Source organism: Felis catus, chromosome D2, assembly GCF_018350175.1.
Source record: "Felis catus isolate Fca126 chromosome D2, F.catus_Fca126_mat1.0, whole genome shotgun sequence".
Lineage (NCBI taxonomy): Eukaryota > Metazoa > Chordata > Mammalia > Carnivora > Felidae > Felis > Felis catus.
In genome coordinates this window covers 77,848,416-77,867,111 of record NC_058378.1, presented here as the reverse complement: position 1 = coordinate 77,867,111, position 18,696 = coordinate 77,848,416, and the positions used below count along the sequence as shown (strand labels likewise).

The following is an 18,696-nucleotide window of genomic DNA, read 5'->3' as shown; positions in this document are numbered from 1 at the left end:
TCGGCCCTGGATGGACATACACAGACCCCACATCCAGCATTCTTAGCACCAAATCAGCTCTGACCAGAAGGATCCCCCAGTGGCTGGCTGTCTTCCTCAGTGCCGGAACTATTAGAAACTTTGTTTCCCACCCGAGAGCGTACACGTTTTCCCATTTGATTTGCGGGAGAGCTGGTACCCAGCCACAGCCTGATGGACACCCTATGCACCGAGGGACTCAGTCCCTCCACCTCTGCCCCACCCGAAACTCTCCTGCCTCTCTCCTCTCTGCCCGGTGTTCATGAAGGCCTGCTTGCCAGATGTCCCCCTCTGGGTTCCTCCTTGCCAGTTCTTCATTGTCATGTCGTGTTAATCGGGAGGGTGATCCAGAGGCTCAACTCCCAGGAAAGGAGGAGGGAGTACACTCAGTCACCTCTTCCCCCGCTCACTGGTCTCTGCTCCATCATCTCTTTCTGACTCCTAATGTTCATTTGTTAATCTGTCCCCACGTGGCCCCAAGATCGCTGCCTCACTTTGAGCAGCACACATGGACAGAACGACGTTTGACTAAAGAGGAACATTTCCTCTCAGTGTCTACTTTTATTGTGGAGAAAACATTTCTGAGTAGACCTTCCATAGACTTCTCCTTAGTCCCATTGGTCAAGAATGACCATATTCCACGCCCTAGGTCCAAGGATGGGAGGAAAGGTGAGTATCTGGGGGTTTTTGTTTGTTTTGTTTTTGGCTTCTATATTGGAAAGTGGGCTTTGACAGTAAAGAAGAAGGGATGGGGAAACAGAGAAAGAGAAGACACGTCTCCCAGCCTCCCTGCAGTTGGGTCGAGGCCATGTGACCAGATGTGAGCAGCAGTGACATGTGCCCATTTGGGTTGAGGCAATTAAGCCAACACACGAATTCTGGACTGCCTACTTCTAGTTTTCCAGTGTCACAAGGAACATTGTAACAATTTTGGCGAAGCTCCTGTACTGGAGTTTCTATTATACCTAGCTGAAGAAACCCTGATAAACCTTTTACCCATCATGTGGGTTATTCTCCATTTGTCCCCACCCTTACCTCAAATTAACCTCCACCTTTCTTGGGGCTCGGTCAGTTAAGCGTCTGACTCTTGATTTTGGCTCACGTCATGATCTCACAGTTCGTGAGTTCGAGCCCCACGTCAGGCTTTATGCTGACGGCGTGGAGCCTGCTTAGGATTCTCTATCTCTCCTCCTCTCTCTGCCCCTCTCCTGCTTGTGATCTCTCTCAAAATAAATAAATAAACTTTAAAAAATTATGATAATTTTTATCACAGGTGCTCATCCTAGGTACCGGTATTAGTTTCTTCTTACTGCTTTAACAAATGACCATTAACCTGGTCTCCAATTTATCTTTTTTTTTTTTTCCTTTGGTTGCTCGTGCTTTTGGGGTATATCTAAGACACCATCACCTAATCCAAGGCCACAGAGATTTGTACCTGTGTTTTCTTCTAAGATTTTTATCCTGTTAGCTCTTACATTTATTTAGATCAGATCCATTTTGAGTTAATTTTTATATACAGCACGAGGGAGAGGTCCAACTTCATTCTTTTGCATGTTGATATCCTATTGTCCTAGCACAATTTGTAGCAAGGACTGTTCTTTCCCCCTTGAATTGTCTTGGCACCTTTGTAAAAAATCAATTGACCGTGGATGAAAAGGTTTATTTCCGGAGTTTTGATTTTATCCCATCGATCAATCTGTCTATCCTTACGCCAACACCACACAGTCTTAATTGCTACAGCTCTGTAGGAAGTCTTGGAATGGAGGAATGCAAGTCCTGCCAACTCTGTTCTTCTTTTTCAAGATCGTTTTGGCTTCTGGATCCCTTGTATTTCCATATGAATTTTAGGATCAGTTTCATGTCTGTCTCCTCGTGAGACCATGGAAGGCAAAGACAAGTCTCTGGGCCATCCTCGTGATCTACTGTGTTTGTAGGGTGTCTGGCTCATTAGAACACACCAAAACCTCATGGCACCGAATGAAATGCTCCAGGTATTTGTATCCGGAGCTCGGAATGAATTTCCACCTAGAAGAATGCTAACTACTTGTTTCGGTCCCAACGCGCTGAGCTGCAAGTGAGAACCGCAAAACAATTAGCACAGGATATTTACAGCTCACTTAACAAGCAGTCTGGAGACGGGCAGTTACTCAGCAACTCAGCTACGTCCGTCCTTCTCCTCCGTCCCTTAGCATCCTGGTCTTTTCCTCATGCTTGTCACTTCGTCATAGATGGCTGCTGTCGCGTCGGGTACCAGTTTATCACATCAGCATCTTAAAGAAGGAGTGAGGGTGGGGATAAAGCCTCTTTTTGGAGGCTTTGTGTTTCATGCAGATGGGACGCCCCCTCCCATATCACTGACCAGAACTGGATTACATGCCCGTCCCTAGTCCAGTCATTGAGGAAGGAGGATAAGATTGCCACGACTCATTTAGGCCAATTATAATGCATCCAACGAAGCAGGCACCAGCTTTTACCTTTTCTAAACCCAGGTAAGCAGGGCTGCGGTGCTGTACCGCCTGTGGGGCAGCTGCAAACAGCGTTTACCTCCAGCTGACTGTACAAGACGCACAGAAGTATTTTTGTAGCCCTACGTAGAAACGCAACTTATATTATTGTTTCCTTGAGAAAATCGAATGCATTCTCAGCATCAAAGAGAACTTTTGAGAAACAACATTTGCAATACAACCCCAAATACGTAGCACGAAAGTCATAGGTTTTTCTGAATATAATTCCATCTGTCTTGGACCCTTTTTGAAGATACTTCAGAATGTTTTAGCTTGAGAACCAATTGTGAACATAAGCTGCCATGCTGTAGCTATTTAGAAGGGACGGTTAACAGTTTACTAGGAGAAAGTCAATTTTTTGTTGTTCATTTTTGTTGTCCTTCTGGCTTCACCAGGAGTGGGACTGCCGGCTGCACGTGAACCTCAGTGGATCCGCCCCGTGATGGCTCGGAGAAACTCAGGTCACAGAGCCACATCTCTGCCTCCGAGCCCGGCGTCCTCCGCGGCAGCCTCCATGACACACGTGCCCTGCGCGCCCTGACGTCGCCAGGCCGTGGCGGTGTCCTGGGGAACCAAAGAGACCCGGGAAGATGCGGGCCGGGTGGGGGGCCCGGCGGGCCAAGGCCGTGACCCCCGCGCGGCGAGGAGTAAGCGGGCCCCGGGTGCGGCAAACGGCCAGCGAGCGGAGGGCCGGGGCCGGGGCCCCGCGGCGCCTCGGGAGCGCCCAGCACCGCGCCCGCCGCCGGCCTCCCGCCAGAGGCGTCGCTGTGCGCTGGCGCCGGCCCGGGAGCCGCGTTCCGCGGGGAGCGGGCGCTCGCGCCGAGCAGGGGTTTCAGTTTCTGGCGCGAACTTCCGCCGTCCCGAAGTTGCACGGCGAATTGGCGCGATGTCCGGGGACAGCAGCGGCCGCCGGTCCGAGGGCCGGGGCCGGGGCCGCGACCCGCACCGGGATCGCACCCGCTCCCGCTCCCGCTCGCGGTCCCCGCTGTCGCCCGTGTCCCGCCGCGGCGCCGCGCCCGAGCGCAGGGAGGCCCCGGAGCGCCCGAGCCTGGAGGAGGCAGAGCCGTCGGATTCCGGGGACGAGATGGTGGACCCCGCGAGCTTGGAGGCGGAGACCGACCACGGCCTGTGCCGCCAGATCCGCCATCAGTACCGGGCGCTCATCAACTCGGTCCAACGTAAGGCGGGGCGCGGGCGGGGGCAGGTGCGGGACGCAGGCCCGCGCGGCCCGGCTGGTCAACGGAGCCCGCGCCGACCCCGCGCCGCCCGGCCGCGCCTCGATTGGCTCTCCGGGTGGCCCCGCGCCGTCGCGTGGAGCGAGCCGCGCGACCTTGGCGGGGGCGCGCGGGCCCCGAGGGGGCCGGACGGCGCCGCCCGAACCCAGACGGCCGGGAAGGAGTGGCGGCGGGGCTCGGGCCCCGGGTGTCGTATCTGGCAGTCGGTGGGTCCCGCGAGGGGTCGCCCGCCCAGCGCGGGCGGCGCCACCAGGGAGCTGTCAGAAATGGCCCGCACCAGGACCGCACCCCGGACCTACCCACTCTGAAACTCGGGGTGGCGCGTCCATCTGTCGGGTGGCCCTCCAGGGGCCCCTGTGGCTTGCAGAGTTTGGGAACCACTGTTAGGAGCGCTCCTCGGAGGCTGCAGAAGCAGTGGAGCCCTTTGGGTGAAGGTTAAAGGCAGCAAGGCCCCTTTTAAAGTTCATGCTCCTTAAAGGTACAGTCACCTTTCTCTTTCGGAGACGCTTTGGTTAAAAAGATAGAGATGTGTGAAATAATCACCCCAGGGAGCAGGGGCAGGACTCCTCAGCACCCCAGGTGACCACTTTATTAAGGACTTGGTGAATGATGAGCACATTTGCCAAACCTTGTATTTCTTTATGTAGAAAACCGAGAGGATATACTGAATGCCAGCGACAAACTAACTGAGGTCCTTGAAGAGGCCAACACTCTGTTTAATGGAGGTAATTCATTATTTTATATATGGGAGCTTTTTATTGTAAGTTTTAGGATAATTTTTTATTAATTTTATATAAGAGCCATATTATTGACATCAAACAATTCCCACATAATATAGTAGTGTTTCCTTTACTAGTTTTGGAAGCTTTCTCGTTGGAGTGGTTATACTGCTTGTGTTGTGCTTACCATTCCCTAAGGTGTATTGAAGGCTTTATGTGAAATTCTGGGGGCACAGCCAGCAGCCTGTTTTAGCAAGCCCCCCGGGTGGTTCTGTTGCTCGTTCAAGGTTGAGAACTTGTATTATACTTGCATGAATTATCTTTATCTTTCTGTGGTATTGACTGCTGTATCCCCAGGGTGCGTTTGTTGAATGGATGAATTAAAGGAGAACTGAGCTGGGCTGTGACATCCTATTTCTAGTCCTGCCCTCCTCCCAGCTCCTTGCTATTGGTCCGCCTATGGTGGGGGCAGGGGCGTAGTGGCCATGTCCACTAGTGGAGCTGTTGGTCTCTAGTAGGGGGGCGGTGAGAGAGAGAGAAAGAGATATGTCAGAGCACTGAGCACCCTCCATGGGGAGAGGGGAATTTAAAAAACAATCATGGTTTGGGGTACCTGGGTAGCTCAGTCGGTTAAGCATCCGACCCTTGATTTTGGCTCAGGTCATGGTCTCACAGTTCGGTGAGTTCGAGCCCCATGTAGGACTCCTCACTGGCAGCCTGGAGCCTGCTTGGGATTCTCTCTGCCCCTCCCCGATGGGCGTGCATGTGCACGCTCGCTCTCTCTCTCTCTCTCTCTCTCTCTCTGAAAATGAAAAAAAAAATCTTGGTTTGAATTAAAAGGGTTTATGGCAGCAGTAGTCTGTTCAAAGACAGAAGGCAGGTCGGGCACCCCCTGATGTAGGCACTGGGGCCCCGAACCCTAGAGCAAGTCCCCAGACCACTTTCCCCACCGTCCTCCTAACAGTTCTGTGGCAGCAGAATGGCAGAATGCAGACAAATTCGGTGGTAAGGAAGAGTCAACAACTTGTGCTGCCCAGACAATTCTTCATGTTCTTTGAGGACCAGACCCTTTCTTTCTAGTAATTTCCCAGTCCGACTAATGGCTTAACTGTTGCTCACTTTTAACATTGCCACGTCTGCATGTTCTCAAATGAGTGTCTTTCTAGCCCTGGTCACAGCCTCTGCACCGTTCCCCATCTTGGTGCCCCACATTTGCTAAATCTCGTTAAAACCTTCCAGAACTGAGCGTTTCCCTTTCACCTGGTTAAGTCCCTCCTCACCCCTTGTTAGCGCTGTCTGTGACTCATTCACCCCTTTGCTACTTTACTGTGCATCTTATTAGTTCTTGGGCCACACATCACTCCCTCCTTGGCTGATGCCCTTGTGCTGACTGGGTCACCTCTTTAAGGCAAAATTACTCACTCGCTCAGCAAACACAGAATTCTAGATCCTTGGCACTCATGGTTTTCCCTCGGTGGGAGCCTCAGAGTCAGCTGTAACCGAGAAGTCTGCGCTTTTCTCACCGACTGTGCTGTGAGGCCAGCAGGCAAGGCACCCGGAGCGACCCAGGAGCCAGCCTCCAGCCTGGCCTCTGCTTCCCTCTCTCACACATGGTCGCTCCCGCAGCAGCACCCCCGAAATAAAAAGGGAGAAGAATGATGTATAAAAGCAAAAACGGGAGTCAGCCAAGTTCAGCCGCTGGAGGTGTGTGTTCAGTAAGCGCGACACCCACAAGGCCTCCGGGAGCACGCCAGGCACAGGTGTTCCTGTACTTGAACTTTGCCGCCTTCGCCTCTTCTTGGCTCCCTTTCCGGTTTGCCTTTCCGGGTGTTCCCAGGGCCCTCTTCACCCTCCCAGTCCCGCCAGCCCCGCCGTCTCCTCCAAAGGGCCGGTCCCTCGCCTCTGCGCACTTCGTCGTCCTGTTCCCTTCTTGACTCCTGTTTAAATCTTTTTCTCGGTATAGCTGGTCTTAAATCCCGGATCCTCTGTCAAACGCCTTCGGGCCCTCCATCCTCAGGGTCGCCGCCCTGCTGCGTGGCCTCTGTCCACGTGGTGGCCCTGGCTGGCACCCGGGGCGTGAGTCTTAGGCTGACTGCCCAGACGGTGCCATTATTTCTGTTGATGTCCCCTGACGGTTTGTGGTGGCCGCTCAACAAGCCACCAGGCCTTACACGGAGCAGGCCTTCCTTCTGGCTTACCTCCGCTCGCGTCGAGGAGGGACGCTGAGGTGGGGCTGCTGGCGTTGGGGGTTGGGGGGGGGGGAGAAGCTGGGTGTTAAGAGAGGAGACAGGCTTTGTTGAACCCAAGCTATAAAGAGATGGTAGTTCAGTTCACAGGAGGAGAAGGAACCCGGAGTGAGAGGGGCTTTTAGGAGGGCTGGTCAGCTTTTTTTTTTAATGTTTATTTATTTTTGAGAGAGAGAGACAGAGACAGAGCATGAGCGGGAGAGGGGCAGAGAGAGAGAGAGAGGAAGACACAGAATCTGAAGCAGGCTCCAGGCTCTGAACTGTCTGCACAGAGCCCGGAGGACTGGTCAGCTTTGACTCCAGATTTTGGTGGGTTGGGCATGAGGGCCAGGTTTTAGAGGGAGATGGGTATGTTTCCTTTTTTTTTTTTTTTGTTTGGTCCAGTGGGAAATGGCAAGTAAGTAGGTGGAAATTTCGGGAAAATCCTTGTAAATCATGTGTATTTTCCTTCTCTTTTTGAACAGTGTCCCGGGCAAGAGAAGCAGTCCTGGATGCCCAGTTTCTTGTTTTGGCTTCAGATTTGGGCAAAGAGAAGGCAAAGCAGCTGCGTTCTGATCTGAACTCGTTCGATATGTTGCGCTACGTTGAAACTCTAGTAAGTTCAAAGCTGCGGAAACTTAAACAAAAAATGTGTCCCAGGTCACAGATTAATTATCTGCTTTGATTAGATCTGTATGCCAATGGCTTTCGCTTCCTTTTTCCTTTTCTTGGGGGGGTGGCGGGGCACAAGTCTCAGATTCCCCCAAAGAGATCTCATCTCACCAAGTTAAACGATGACAGGAGAGCCATGTCGAGGAATACAGGGCGGCAGCCTAGAGGTTTAGAAATCTCTTAGCATTCGAAGTAAAGATTCTGGGTGCTACGTTTATTTACAAATGGCCATTTTCCCCCTGAACCGTCAGTTCATAAGTATTCTAGCTCATTCTCAGTGACTGGGGACCCTTTGTCCTGGCTGGACAAAACCCACGCAGCAGGTGGCAGAGCTCAGCTGGAGATGAGTTAGGCCTGGGGGGCAAGTTCTCCTCTTTTTTTTTTTTTTTAACATTTATGTATTATTGAGAGACAGGGACAGAGCAAGAGCAGGGGAGGGACAGAGAGAGGAGGAGACACAGAATCCGAAGCAGGCTCCAGGCTCTGAGCTGTCAGCACAGAGCCCGATGCGGGGCTCGAACCCACGAGCCATGAGATCGTGACCTGAGCCGAAGTCAGACGCTTAACCGACTGAGCCACCCAGGTGCCCCTCTCCTCTGTCTTTGAGAATAAATGGGAACCACATGAATATGCTTAGGGTTTTGCTATTTTGTGGGTCTTTTTGTGGTTGTTTTATTTACCTTTCTTTTGGATGGTTGTTACCCAAAATTAAAAAATTTTTCCTTGGTGGATTTACCAAAAAAGGCACAATGAAGCTGACCGTGCATTTTACCCTGTTGTTGATTTTTTTTTTTCTTTTTTTTTGGTTCTACTCTGAGCGAAGCTCTGTCCTAGCATTTCTGCTAGACTTTTGAATTTCTGACTGAATGTTTGTCAAATGGCTATTAAGATGATTTAGTACTGTGAGATCGGACCAGATACATTCATTCTTTTGTAAAGGCAGGGGGCAGATGAGTTTTCTGTTGTTTTTAAAACCTTAAATGGTTTAAAACTGAAATTTAACTTACATTGAAAACTGTAAAATCTTCTTTTTTAACTTTTTTATTGTGAGGCATAATGCATTTGGAAAATGCACACTAACATACAGCTGAACAAATAAAATGACCATATATACTGGGTTGTCTTTTTTAAAATTACTGGTATTTATCCAAGTGAGCTGTGTACTTGAACAAATCAAAATAAATTCCGGAAGTCTTTAAGGCATTCAGAGTAAAACCCTAAATTAATAGCTCTGTGATGGCTGGGTGGGGAAGATCCTTCTGAGTACATCAAATATAGGTTCTATAAAAAAAAAGACTGGTAGACTGGGCCAGACAGAAACGGACCCGTCCTCCCACGTGTGGGGGGGGAGACAAGGTGGCAGGGGGCGGGGGTGACGGATGCCGACCTTATGTCCCTGATTTGGTTCTTGCAGCCTTTTTCTTGACAACTTGATTGCCTTTAATAGGGGTCAGCTCCTTGAGAGCTTTTTGATTGTTCATATTTGATATTACTGTTTTAATTTGATAACTTGGAGGCATTTTATAATTCTATAATGTAATCAAAGCACTTTCATTTTCTGTAAGATGGTTGGGGATGAGAGAATTACTAAACTTCTGGCAACTCTTCGCAGGAAGGCAGTTTTAGGATGAATGATTCTCTGACGCTAGGCCACTGCTCTCTGGATATACTGAGGCGCAAGCTGAGTAGTGGTCTCTAGGAGGTTGGCTAAAATGAAAATCCGAAAGCCAGCTAAACCTGGCCTGTTCTGTGTTGGAGGCTTTGATTTGGGATGTGATTTCAGATTTGTATGCCGGAACTGCTTTCCTAATACTTTGATGGACTAATAAGTTCATTCATTCTCGTGTTTCTGCCTTTGAAAGTTGGAATTTATGTATGAAATTATCTGTATCGAAAGAAATTTAGCCAGCGTGTTAGGGCCTTGAAAACAGGCTTTGCCTCTGGCCTCTTAAAGTTTACTGATGCAGATTATTTGATGTGGTGAATGATTGCTTGTGGCTTAACTGGGGTTTTTTGTTTCCCTTCATTTTTGTAGCTGACACATATGGGTGTAAATCCGCTAGAAGCTGAAGAACTCATCCGTGATGAAGATAGTTCTGATTTTGAATTCATAGTCTATGACTCCTGGAAAATATCAGGCAAAACAGCAGAAAACACCTTTAATAAAACCCATACATTCCACTTTCTGTAAGATTATTTTAACAATCTGACAGACCAGTCATTTGTAAACCTTAAGTTGTTTTTTCGTTGTAGGAACAAACATTATTTGGTACTGTGGAGGTGACAGTCATGATGCCATTGTTTGGAGACTTTGTAAACTTTGATTGAAAAGCCCATAAAATCTCGATGTGGGTGGATCCTCATCCTGCTTAATTGAAGCAGGAAAGGCTGTGGGCCAGGACCTCTTCCTAGGTGCCCTGCCGGCTCCTTTGTTTCCTAGTATGTGAGACTTCCGGTCTGGGGCAAACCGTCTGGCTTTGTTTTGTCACCTTGAATCCTTACCATGTAGGAGGACGATACCTCTTATGGAGAGTATCTTCAGATCCTACCAATGTATGTAAAGTGCCACTTACCGTAGTTTCCTGTCGGACGATCAACTGACCTATACTTGAAGCCTGCTTGAGTCACGGTCACATAAGTGCCCGGTTGATTTTTTGGATACAGGTCTAGTTTTGAAAAGGTTTTTTTTTTTTTTTTTTTTATACTCACATTAGCTTCTGTCTTCATTTCCTAGTTCAGTCCTTTTGGAGAAACTAAGAGTGGTGCTCACTGGTTCTTCTCTAAGACCATCTTCAAATGCTCTGGCTGTGTCCCCCCGTAGATTCTTTCTGCTGTCGTTTCTTCTTAAGTGCTATATAGCTCCTGGGCGGTTCGTCTGTTCTGATTTACCCTCGCAAACCTCCCGAGAGTGGTAGCGCCTCAGTTAGAAGGCTCTGGAGATGCACAGGTGTGGGGCGAGGCCTAGGTTTTTAAAAAGCCTTCAGTTAGCACAGGCAGTTAGCACTGCCTCCATTACAGCATAAAGGTCACACTTCTTCGTTACAGGATAAAGTCCAAATCTCTGTTTTTTGCTGTTGAGTTCTTGGCTCTGTCCTAAATCCCAAGATCTAAAGGGAGCCTTGGGGGCTGTGCCTTAAACTTTGTCTCCTCATCCTGCCGAAGTTGCACCCACAGTGAAGTGCTTACAGCTGTGTGCCCTTGCACTTGCTGTGTCTTTGGCCTACAATGTCTTCCCCCATCTTTTTCACCTGGGAATGTTTGCTGATGTCCCAGACCCTAACTTGGAAGCCTCCAGTAACTTCTCCGGACAGATAGAAGGCAAGATCAGAGATCGCAACCAGATCACTCCCACGTCTGGGTAGACCTCTGCCCACATGCGCTCCCAGCACCACAGTATTATTCTAGTATGATGCTGTGGGATCCACCCCATTGCGATGAAATGGACACGTGTGTGTGGATTTGGATCTGTCCATCTACACTGCACCCTTTGATCTCCTCAGGAGGAGGGACCACACGGGTCTATGTTTTTGGGGCCGTGATCGCTGCGTGGTACATCTATTACTGTAGCTTAAGTCTGCATTTGGGCCTTTTTTAGGGGGTATGGGGAGTCCAGAGGGGAAAAGAATCCCATGGCTTCTGTTTGACCTGTTCTCCCGAGACAGGTATGTTCCGTAGTCTGAGGCTGTGAGCCTTGGCACTGGCACCCTAGTCCAGAGGCTTTTAACCCCCAGAGGAGCTGTTTTTCCCTCTTCCCCACATGTTCTTCTTCCCTGATCTGAAGTTGGCTTTGCCAAGAACACAGTAGGCTAGCTGGGAAGACCACAGGCATGTTGACCGGTCTGCTGTTGAAAGCAAAATATGAAGGTGTTTGAGGAGATATCTGTAATTGAGAGAAGCTCCTAGGAGTTCTTTGAGAAACACAGAGGGAGCAGAAAGGATGTCACAGACCTGACCAGAGTTTCGATCTGATGTCAGCTCATACAGCACTGAAGCCTGGTCTGAATCTGACCATTCCGTGGGAGCTGCTTCCAGTTAGTCTAATTGGTTTAGAAAACAAACAAAAAAAGACATGAAAGCATATTTTTCATTAGGTTGGGTTCAATACAAGGAGAGTTCCCTGTGCCAAAGCCACGAAGCGACCGTCCGAGAAAAGGTCCCACGACAGAAGAGAAGAAGACCATGCCTGACCAGGTTTGTCTTCTGAAAATGCCTACGGTTAAAGTAGCTGTTAATATAATATACATGCAATTTGGCCATCTTTTCCAAGCTTTAGGGTCTGGAGTCAGGTTTGGTTACTTAAATAATCACTTAAATAATTTAAGCTTTTAAACGTTTTACCGGGTGAACCCTTGTCTTAGTTTTAATTCCTTTCTGTAGTGGATCAGGGGCTGTCAGCCTCAGCACAGTCAGCCCTGGGGGCAGGAACATTGTCCATAATTATTGGCTGTCCTGTGCGATGCAGGAGGCCCCATAGCAATCCTTGGCCTCTTTCCACTAGATGCCAGTAGCCGCCTCCTCCCCCATCCCCAGTTGTGACAACCAAAAACATCTCCAGGTATTGGCAAATGTCCCCAAGAGGCAAAAATCACTCCCACTTGAGAACCACGGTTCTGAACCACTTTTTGTGTTGTGCTATTTTATGTTCAACCTGAACATGGTTGATTTGGTCATGTTAACTCCTCTGTTAAAAGATTAATAGAAAAATGTTAACTGAAACAAAGTTTTTTTTTTTTTTTTTTAACTGTAAATTTGAAGATGGGGGTCAAAACTGGTAGTGATCCCTAATAAAAGACATTTAGACGAATATGGGCACGGAAGAGGGCAGAAAACGCAAACAGTCTGGTAACGACTTTGTGTTTTCAGTTAAGTGAAATGGAAGAATCTCATCAAGAAGCAACAGAAAAGGAAGTGGAAAGAATTTTGGGATTATTGCAGACCTATTTCCGAGAGGATCGTAAGTATGATACCAAGTTCAAGTAGAGCAATTTGTATTTATCAGTTAGACACATGTCCCTTTGGATGAGAAGTTAGTTTTTTGAAACGCATTTTTGGTTCTGTACAATGTTTGAATCATTTTGATTGCTTTTCGGCCTATATATGTAACACAGCTTCTCTCCTTTAGATATCCCATGTGAGGTTGTTGGCAAAGTAACTTTTCATTTTTGTTTTTAAAAGATGGGGTATTTTTTCTGTTACAAAACAAAAGGTGCCCTAGAAGTGAGAGCGGTAGAGTCAAGTACCTGTTCCACTTCTCGCTCCCTAGAGGCAGCCCCTTGTATGGCGTGCCTTGCGTGCTCAGATCGTCTTAGCTTTATGTCAGTTATGTAACTGTGCACATAAGTAAGTTGGGCATCGTTGCTGGTTTTGCTTTTTTCAAAGCTAATCATAATATACACGTTCTTCCGCAACCTGAGTTTTCCACGTCGACATTCTTCTACATCGATACGGGTAGATCTCCCTTCTCTCCAGTGATTCCCGTTGTAGGGCTGTGTCATAAACACATTGAACAAGTCCCCCGTGAGTGGACGAGTGGCAGTTCTTTGTAGCATCTTACTCTCGTGAAAGCCGCTGTAGCAGAGAATCCTGGCACACAGCTTTGCACGCACCTGCCGACATTTCTGTAGGAGGAGGGTTGCCAGATCAGTGGGCATACGTATTTTATAATAGGCCAAACTGGCCTCCAGAAGGGCCGTATCCTTTAATACTCCCAACAGCAGGTTGAGGGCCCATTTCCTTCCTCTGTGCACACAAGAGAATATTGGTCTTACTGATTAGCAAAATGCATCTTTCCCGTTTTGAAGAATTTTTTTTTTTCTTTTTCGTCTACAGCTGATACTCCTATGTCCTTCTTTGACTTTGTGGTTGATCCACATTCTTTTCCCCGAACAGTGGAAAACATCTTTCATGTTTCCTTCATTATAAGGGTAAGACTTAAGATTATTTCTCTTTTTTATCTTTTATAGCTTTTAAGAGGGTACATAGTAAAAGCTATGGGTGGGAGCCGGCAGAGGTGTTTGTACTAACCAGTATGTATGTATGTATTTGCGTTGTAGCAAAACATTGGCACACAGGCAGAAGAAACTAGCTGAAAATTTGTGCGCGAAGGGCGCCTGGCCGGCTCCGTCGATGGAGCATATGACTCTTGATCTCAGGGTCATGAGTTAGAGCCCCACGTTGGGTGTAGAGATTACTCAACATAATAAGTAACCTTAAAAAAAGAAGTTGTGAGCTTGCTTTTACATTTTGGAAATTATTTATAAAAAGGATTCGCAGAGTTTGAGTATGGAACTATAAATTAGAGAACAGTGTGGTATAAATGTTCAATTTCCCAAATTTAAATTGCCCACATCTGATAGTTGCCATGTTAGGTAAGAAAATGTCTTGTTCTCCTCAAGAACCATATACTGAAAGTACTAAGGAAAGGGAGCAGGCTATCATTTATTATCTCATAAAAATTTCTAATACGGGAGGGGTGCATGGGTGGCCCAGCCTGTTAAGCATAGGACTCTTAGTTTTGGCTCAAGTCATGACCTCCTGGTTTTGTGAGTTCAGGCCCTATATCGGCCTCTGTGTTGGCAGCACAGAGCCTGCTTGGAATTCTCTCTCTCTCTCTCTCTCTCTCTCTCTCTCTTTCTCTCTGCCCCTCTCCCAATTGCACTGTCTCTGTCTCAAAAATAAAGAAATAAACTTAAAAAAATTTGGGGTGCCTGGGTAGCTCAGTTGGTTAAGCGTCTGACTTCAGCTCAGGTCATGATCTCATGGTTTGTGGGTTCAAGCCCCTCATTGGGCTCTGTGCTCACAGCTCAGAGCCTGGAGCCTGCTTCGGATTCTGTGTCTCCCTCTCTTTCTGCCACTCCCCCACTCATGTGCACGGTCTCTCTCTCTCTCTCTCTCTCTCTCTCAAAAGTAAATAAACATTAAAAAAAATTTTTTTTTAAAATTACTAGTACAGTGGTGTCTGGGTGGGTCAGTTAAGTGTCCCAACTTCAGCTCAGGTTATGATCTCAAGGTTCGTGGGTTCTGCGTCAGGCTCTGTGTTTACAGTGTGTAGCCTGCTTGGGATTCTCTCTCTCACTCGCTCTCTCTCTCTCTCTCTCTGGCCCTCTCCCACTTGCTGTCTCTTTTCCAACATAAATAAACTTAAAAAACAATTACAAATGAATATGTAGAGAGAGTGAAATGATGTGGCAAAACTTTAACAGTGAAGTTTGGTGAAAAAAACTTGGTGAAAAACTTCGTGAAGCTCGGTAAAGAATATAGGAAGGGAGGGGTGCCTGGGTGGCTCAGTTGGTTAAGCATCCACTCTTGATCTCCGTTCAGGTCATAATCTCACGGTTTGTGGATGTGAGCCCCACATCAGGCTCTGCGCTAACTGTGGAACCTGCTTGGGATTCTCTCTTTCTGCCATTCCCGTCACGTATGTGGGCACACGCTCGCTCTCTCTCTCTCAAAATAAATAAACTTAAAAAATACATATACTATAAAGGTTCTTTATAGTAGCCTTGTAGCTCTTTCAGTTTGAAATTATTTCAAAATAGAAAGTTCAAAAAAAACCCGACTCAAAAATATACTGAAATATAAGAAAAGAAGTATACTTTAGACCTATCTTTAGTCTTGTAACAGGTTGCACTGCTGCATATGTAAGATGAATTTGATTTTAACCTTAAACAAAAATCTTGTATTGACCAGAGTATCTTCCCAGAAATGATAACAAAGGCATATTTTGTCAACGGTAGATGATGAGCTAACACCTGATAAAATATGGAGTGTTCAAAAATACGCATGAATCAGTTAAAGAGATAAGCCAGTTTCGGTTTTATTTAGCAGATCCTCAGGATAGAGGCTGATCAGAAACCCGAGGGAAGCCCCATGTATCTTCCTGTCTACGTAATCTCATTATTGTTATGGTACATTTTGAGTGTCTGGGATATGGAGCTTTCTAATTAAGGAATAATGCTTTTCATCCAGTGGTTACAGGTTTTGGATCTAATTTTTTAAATCAGTTTTTGAATCCAAATCTAAAATCATGTTTGTGTTTTAGGATGGTTTTGCAAGAATAAAGCTTGACCAAGACCGACTGCCAATAATAGGTAAAGGATACTATGTTAAGATTAGTTTTTGAGAAAACGTATGTGTTGTTAGACTTCATGAAATGCAGCTTTCTAAATGTAAATGAGTTCGCGTTTTAGGTATCGAACTTTTACGTTGCTGTATCTTTACTGAAAATATCGCCATCATTTAAAGCCAGAGGGTTCATCTGTATCATTGACTCAACACTTACTGCCTTAAAGATTGACAAGAGGGGCGCCTGGGTGGCGCAGTCGGTTAAGCGTCCGACTTCAGCCAGGTCACGATCTCGCGGTCCGTGAGTTCGAGCCCCGCGTCAGGCTCTGGGCTGATGGCTCAGAGCCTGGAGCCTGTTTCCGATTCTGTGTCTCCCTGTCTCTCTGCCCCTCCCCCGTTCATGCTCTGTCTCTCTCTGTCCCAAAAATAAATAAACGTTGAAAAAAAAAATCTTTAAAAAAAGATTGACAAGAAAGTCCCTCCAGTTTTTATCTAGAATGTTTGTAATTGCAGTTACTATTGTACTTTCCTTCCTTCTATTTTTCCCTGAAGCCCCTCCCTCCTCTCCTTGGGAGAATCTTTCTCAAATAATTTCACCGGTCTCCATGAGTCCTTTGTTTCCTAAGGTCTCCTGCAGAGAATCAAGTACATCCATTGCCTTTATTGTTACTTTAAAAGCTCTTAATTTCTCTTGGACTCAGTAGGGCTCAGCTCTGTGGTTAGTACTTAGATCTGCAGAGGTTTTTAAATGATTGCAACGTGTCACTCCATCTTGTGGGGCTTTTTAAAAATGGAAGCAAATGGATTACTTGCTACAACACTATAACAAGTCAGTGATGTGTGGGATCCTAATAAGTATGTAATATTATAAGTGTCTTTTCGATACAGGCTTCATTCCTGTTCAACAGTTTACGTTCAGCCTACCTCCTGTGATTCGATAACCTTTGAAAACTTGTCTTTCCAACAGAGCCCGTTAATATTAATGAAGAAAGTGAGGGAATTGACCAAAACACCCAAATTAGGAATCAAGGAATCATAGCTTTGAGTTACCGAGACTGGGAGGTAAAGCCTTGCCCCTTGCCCCTTTCCCCGGGGTAGTTCTGTCTCCCAAACGGCATTTGCCGTAAGCCCAGTGCCCAAAATGTTCTCTGTGCTCCACCAGGAGATCGTGAAGACCTTTGAGATCTCAGAACCTGTGATTGCTTCAGGCCAGAGCCAGCAGAGGCTAAGCGCCTGACGCCAGCAAAGGTAACATTTCCTATGTTATGAAACGTTACTTAGCATTCCAAACCACCTTCCTTTTTCGCATTCTGGTGAAATTGGGATTTGCCTCCCTCTAGTGCCCCAGTCCTAGAACTGTGCGTGCTGGTGGGAAAGGCAGCGCGCCACCTAGTGGCTGCAAGTCCCCTTCTTTGGATTACTTCGGGGTTCTGAAGGGGCGGAGCAGGAGTGTGTTCCTGGCTTGGCTCCTCCTACCTACCCCCCCCCCCCAAAGTTGATAAACTACATAAATCGAATACTGAACCCTCCCATCAGTCATGTTCAGTGTCCGATTTGATTTGGTTATTTTATAGCTACGAAGTAGAAAGGGAGGATTAGGACAGATTTACCTTGGAATGATGTCAGTAAATGGGCGTTTCTTAAATGTGAGTTATGCTGTGAAACACTTCAATTTTTATGAAGGAGAACATGCTAGAAGGAAATCTTAGTGACGATCGGGCATTTGCTGTGGGTGGGAGTCAGGAGACCTGGATTCTGTTGGCTCTGCCCCTGACTTTAAAATCACGGAGGGGGCGCCTGGATGGCTCAGTCGGTTAAACGTCCGACTTCGGCTCAGGTCATGATCTCACAATTCGTGAGTTCAAGCCCCCGAGTCGGGCTCTGTGCTGACAGCTCAGAGCCTGAAGCCGGCTTCGGATTGGATTCTGTGTCTTCTTCTCTCTCTGTTCCTCCTCTGCTCACACTTTGTCTCTCTCTCAAAAATAAATAAACATTAAAATCACTGAGATGACTTCATCTCACTCAGCTTCATTTTGTCTATAAATCCAATCTGTAAAATGGGGGGGGGGTAGATTTTGAATTAGAACATTGTTAAGGTTTTATTTTTCTAACTCAAATTTTCTGTAATTTTGAGAGTTAAAATGAACTTTGAATACTTAATCTGCTTTGGTTCCAAGATAACTGAGGGAAAGAGAGCAGATGTAAGATATATAATGTGGGTGGACCGGGGCCCTCCTCACTGAGAAAGCACTGGCTGTCGGAGTCTATTTATGTATATCTAGTAAACTTTGGATTCATGTTATCATTTACAAACTGTTAACCAGCTATTTTTTTCCTCTTTCTTAGGACTCAACTGGATAGTGAAATCCAAACAGGAAAGCAGCATGTATTGTATATATTGTATGATTAAACATTTTTAAAGACAGATTGTTTTTAGTAAAATGTAGCTTTTGATAGTTAATGAATTGGTCCTGGTTGTCTTTGATTAAAGGAAATTCACTGCCATATTCACAAATATTTGTAGTTACTCTTTATTTTCTGATTATGCCAGAGTTTGGCCTTTCTCTAGTCCTGTTCCACTGAAAGCTTTTTAGTTAGGATGTCAATGGCCTACAGATCATTATGGTTCTTTTTGTATCTCTTTAGCTAAATGTAAAGTTAGCTGGTCAAGTCAACCAATATTGGATTGAACTGTATGAAATTGTTTGTGTAGGTAAAACATGGTCAAATATCAGCCATTTTCTATGATTCAGCCTGTGATTTACACACGAGAAACTATTCAGTCCTCTGCCAGGCCAGGCTGAACGACCATCCCCACAGCTCCCATCAGCGGTCCCCTGTGTGCACACAGAGGACAACCAGATGGGCGCGACTCGCAAGCTTCTGATCTTGGCTGGGCCTTCAGGCCTGTCCTTGATGTTTTTTAGCCCCTTGTTGGTTCCCTTTCCCATTCCACAGCTTGCTACATCCTCCCTCTCTCCCTCCTCCCATCTGGTGTCCGAGTCAAGTGTCCGAGTGTCGCTTCTCTGGCAGGCTCTGGGTCCCAGCCCTTCCTGGTCCTCGGGCTTGTCAGCCACTCTCCATACCGAGCACTTTCCCTTCAACCATGCCTGTTTATCTCTCACCTTAAAACCACTACCAGAACCCTCAGTTACTGTCCTGTCTCCTCTTTGAACAAGAATCTCTTCTACTCTCCCCTCCTGGCCGTCCTGGATCCGCGTGGAGTGGCACCCCCTTTCTCGGCATCCTCTAGGGGCTA

At 46.9% G+C, this 18,696-nt stretch overlaps 1 protein-coding gene across 2 annotated transcripts; it reads left to right on the top strand.

Moving 5' to 3' along the window:
* Window positions 1-3,305: 3,305 nt before the first annotated feature.
* Window positions 3,306-17,952, top strand: NSMCE4A (NSE4 homolog A, SMC5-SMC6 complex component). Of its 2 annotated transcripts, XM_023241029.2 has the most exons (11): window positions 3,315-3,700; window positions 4,405-4,482; window positions 7,187-7,317; window positions 9,409-9,560; window positions 11,465-11,564; window positions 12,237-12,327; window positions 13,203-13,297; window positions 15,415-15,463; window positions 16,405-16,499; window positions 16,600-16,685; window positions 17,784-17,952. In XM_023241029.2, exons 1-10 carry the CDS (start codon window positions 3,409-3,411, stop codon window positions 16,672-16,674), a joined length of 1,158 nt encoding a protein of 385 aa, XP_023096797.1. In that variant the 5' UTR covers window positions 3,315-3,408; the 3' UTR covers window positions 16,675-16,685; window positions 17,784-17,952. The 2 variants fall into 2 exon arrangements, with proteins under 2 accessions (XP_023096798.1, XP_023096797.1); XM_023241030.2 differs by lacking the exons at window positions 16,600-16,685; window positions 17,784-17,952 and having other exon boundaries at window positions 3,306-3,700; window positions 15,563-16,455.
* The last annotated feature ends 744 nt before the right edge of the window (window positions 17,953-18,696 follow it).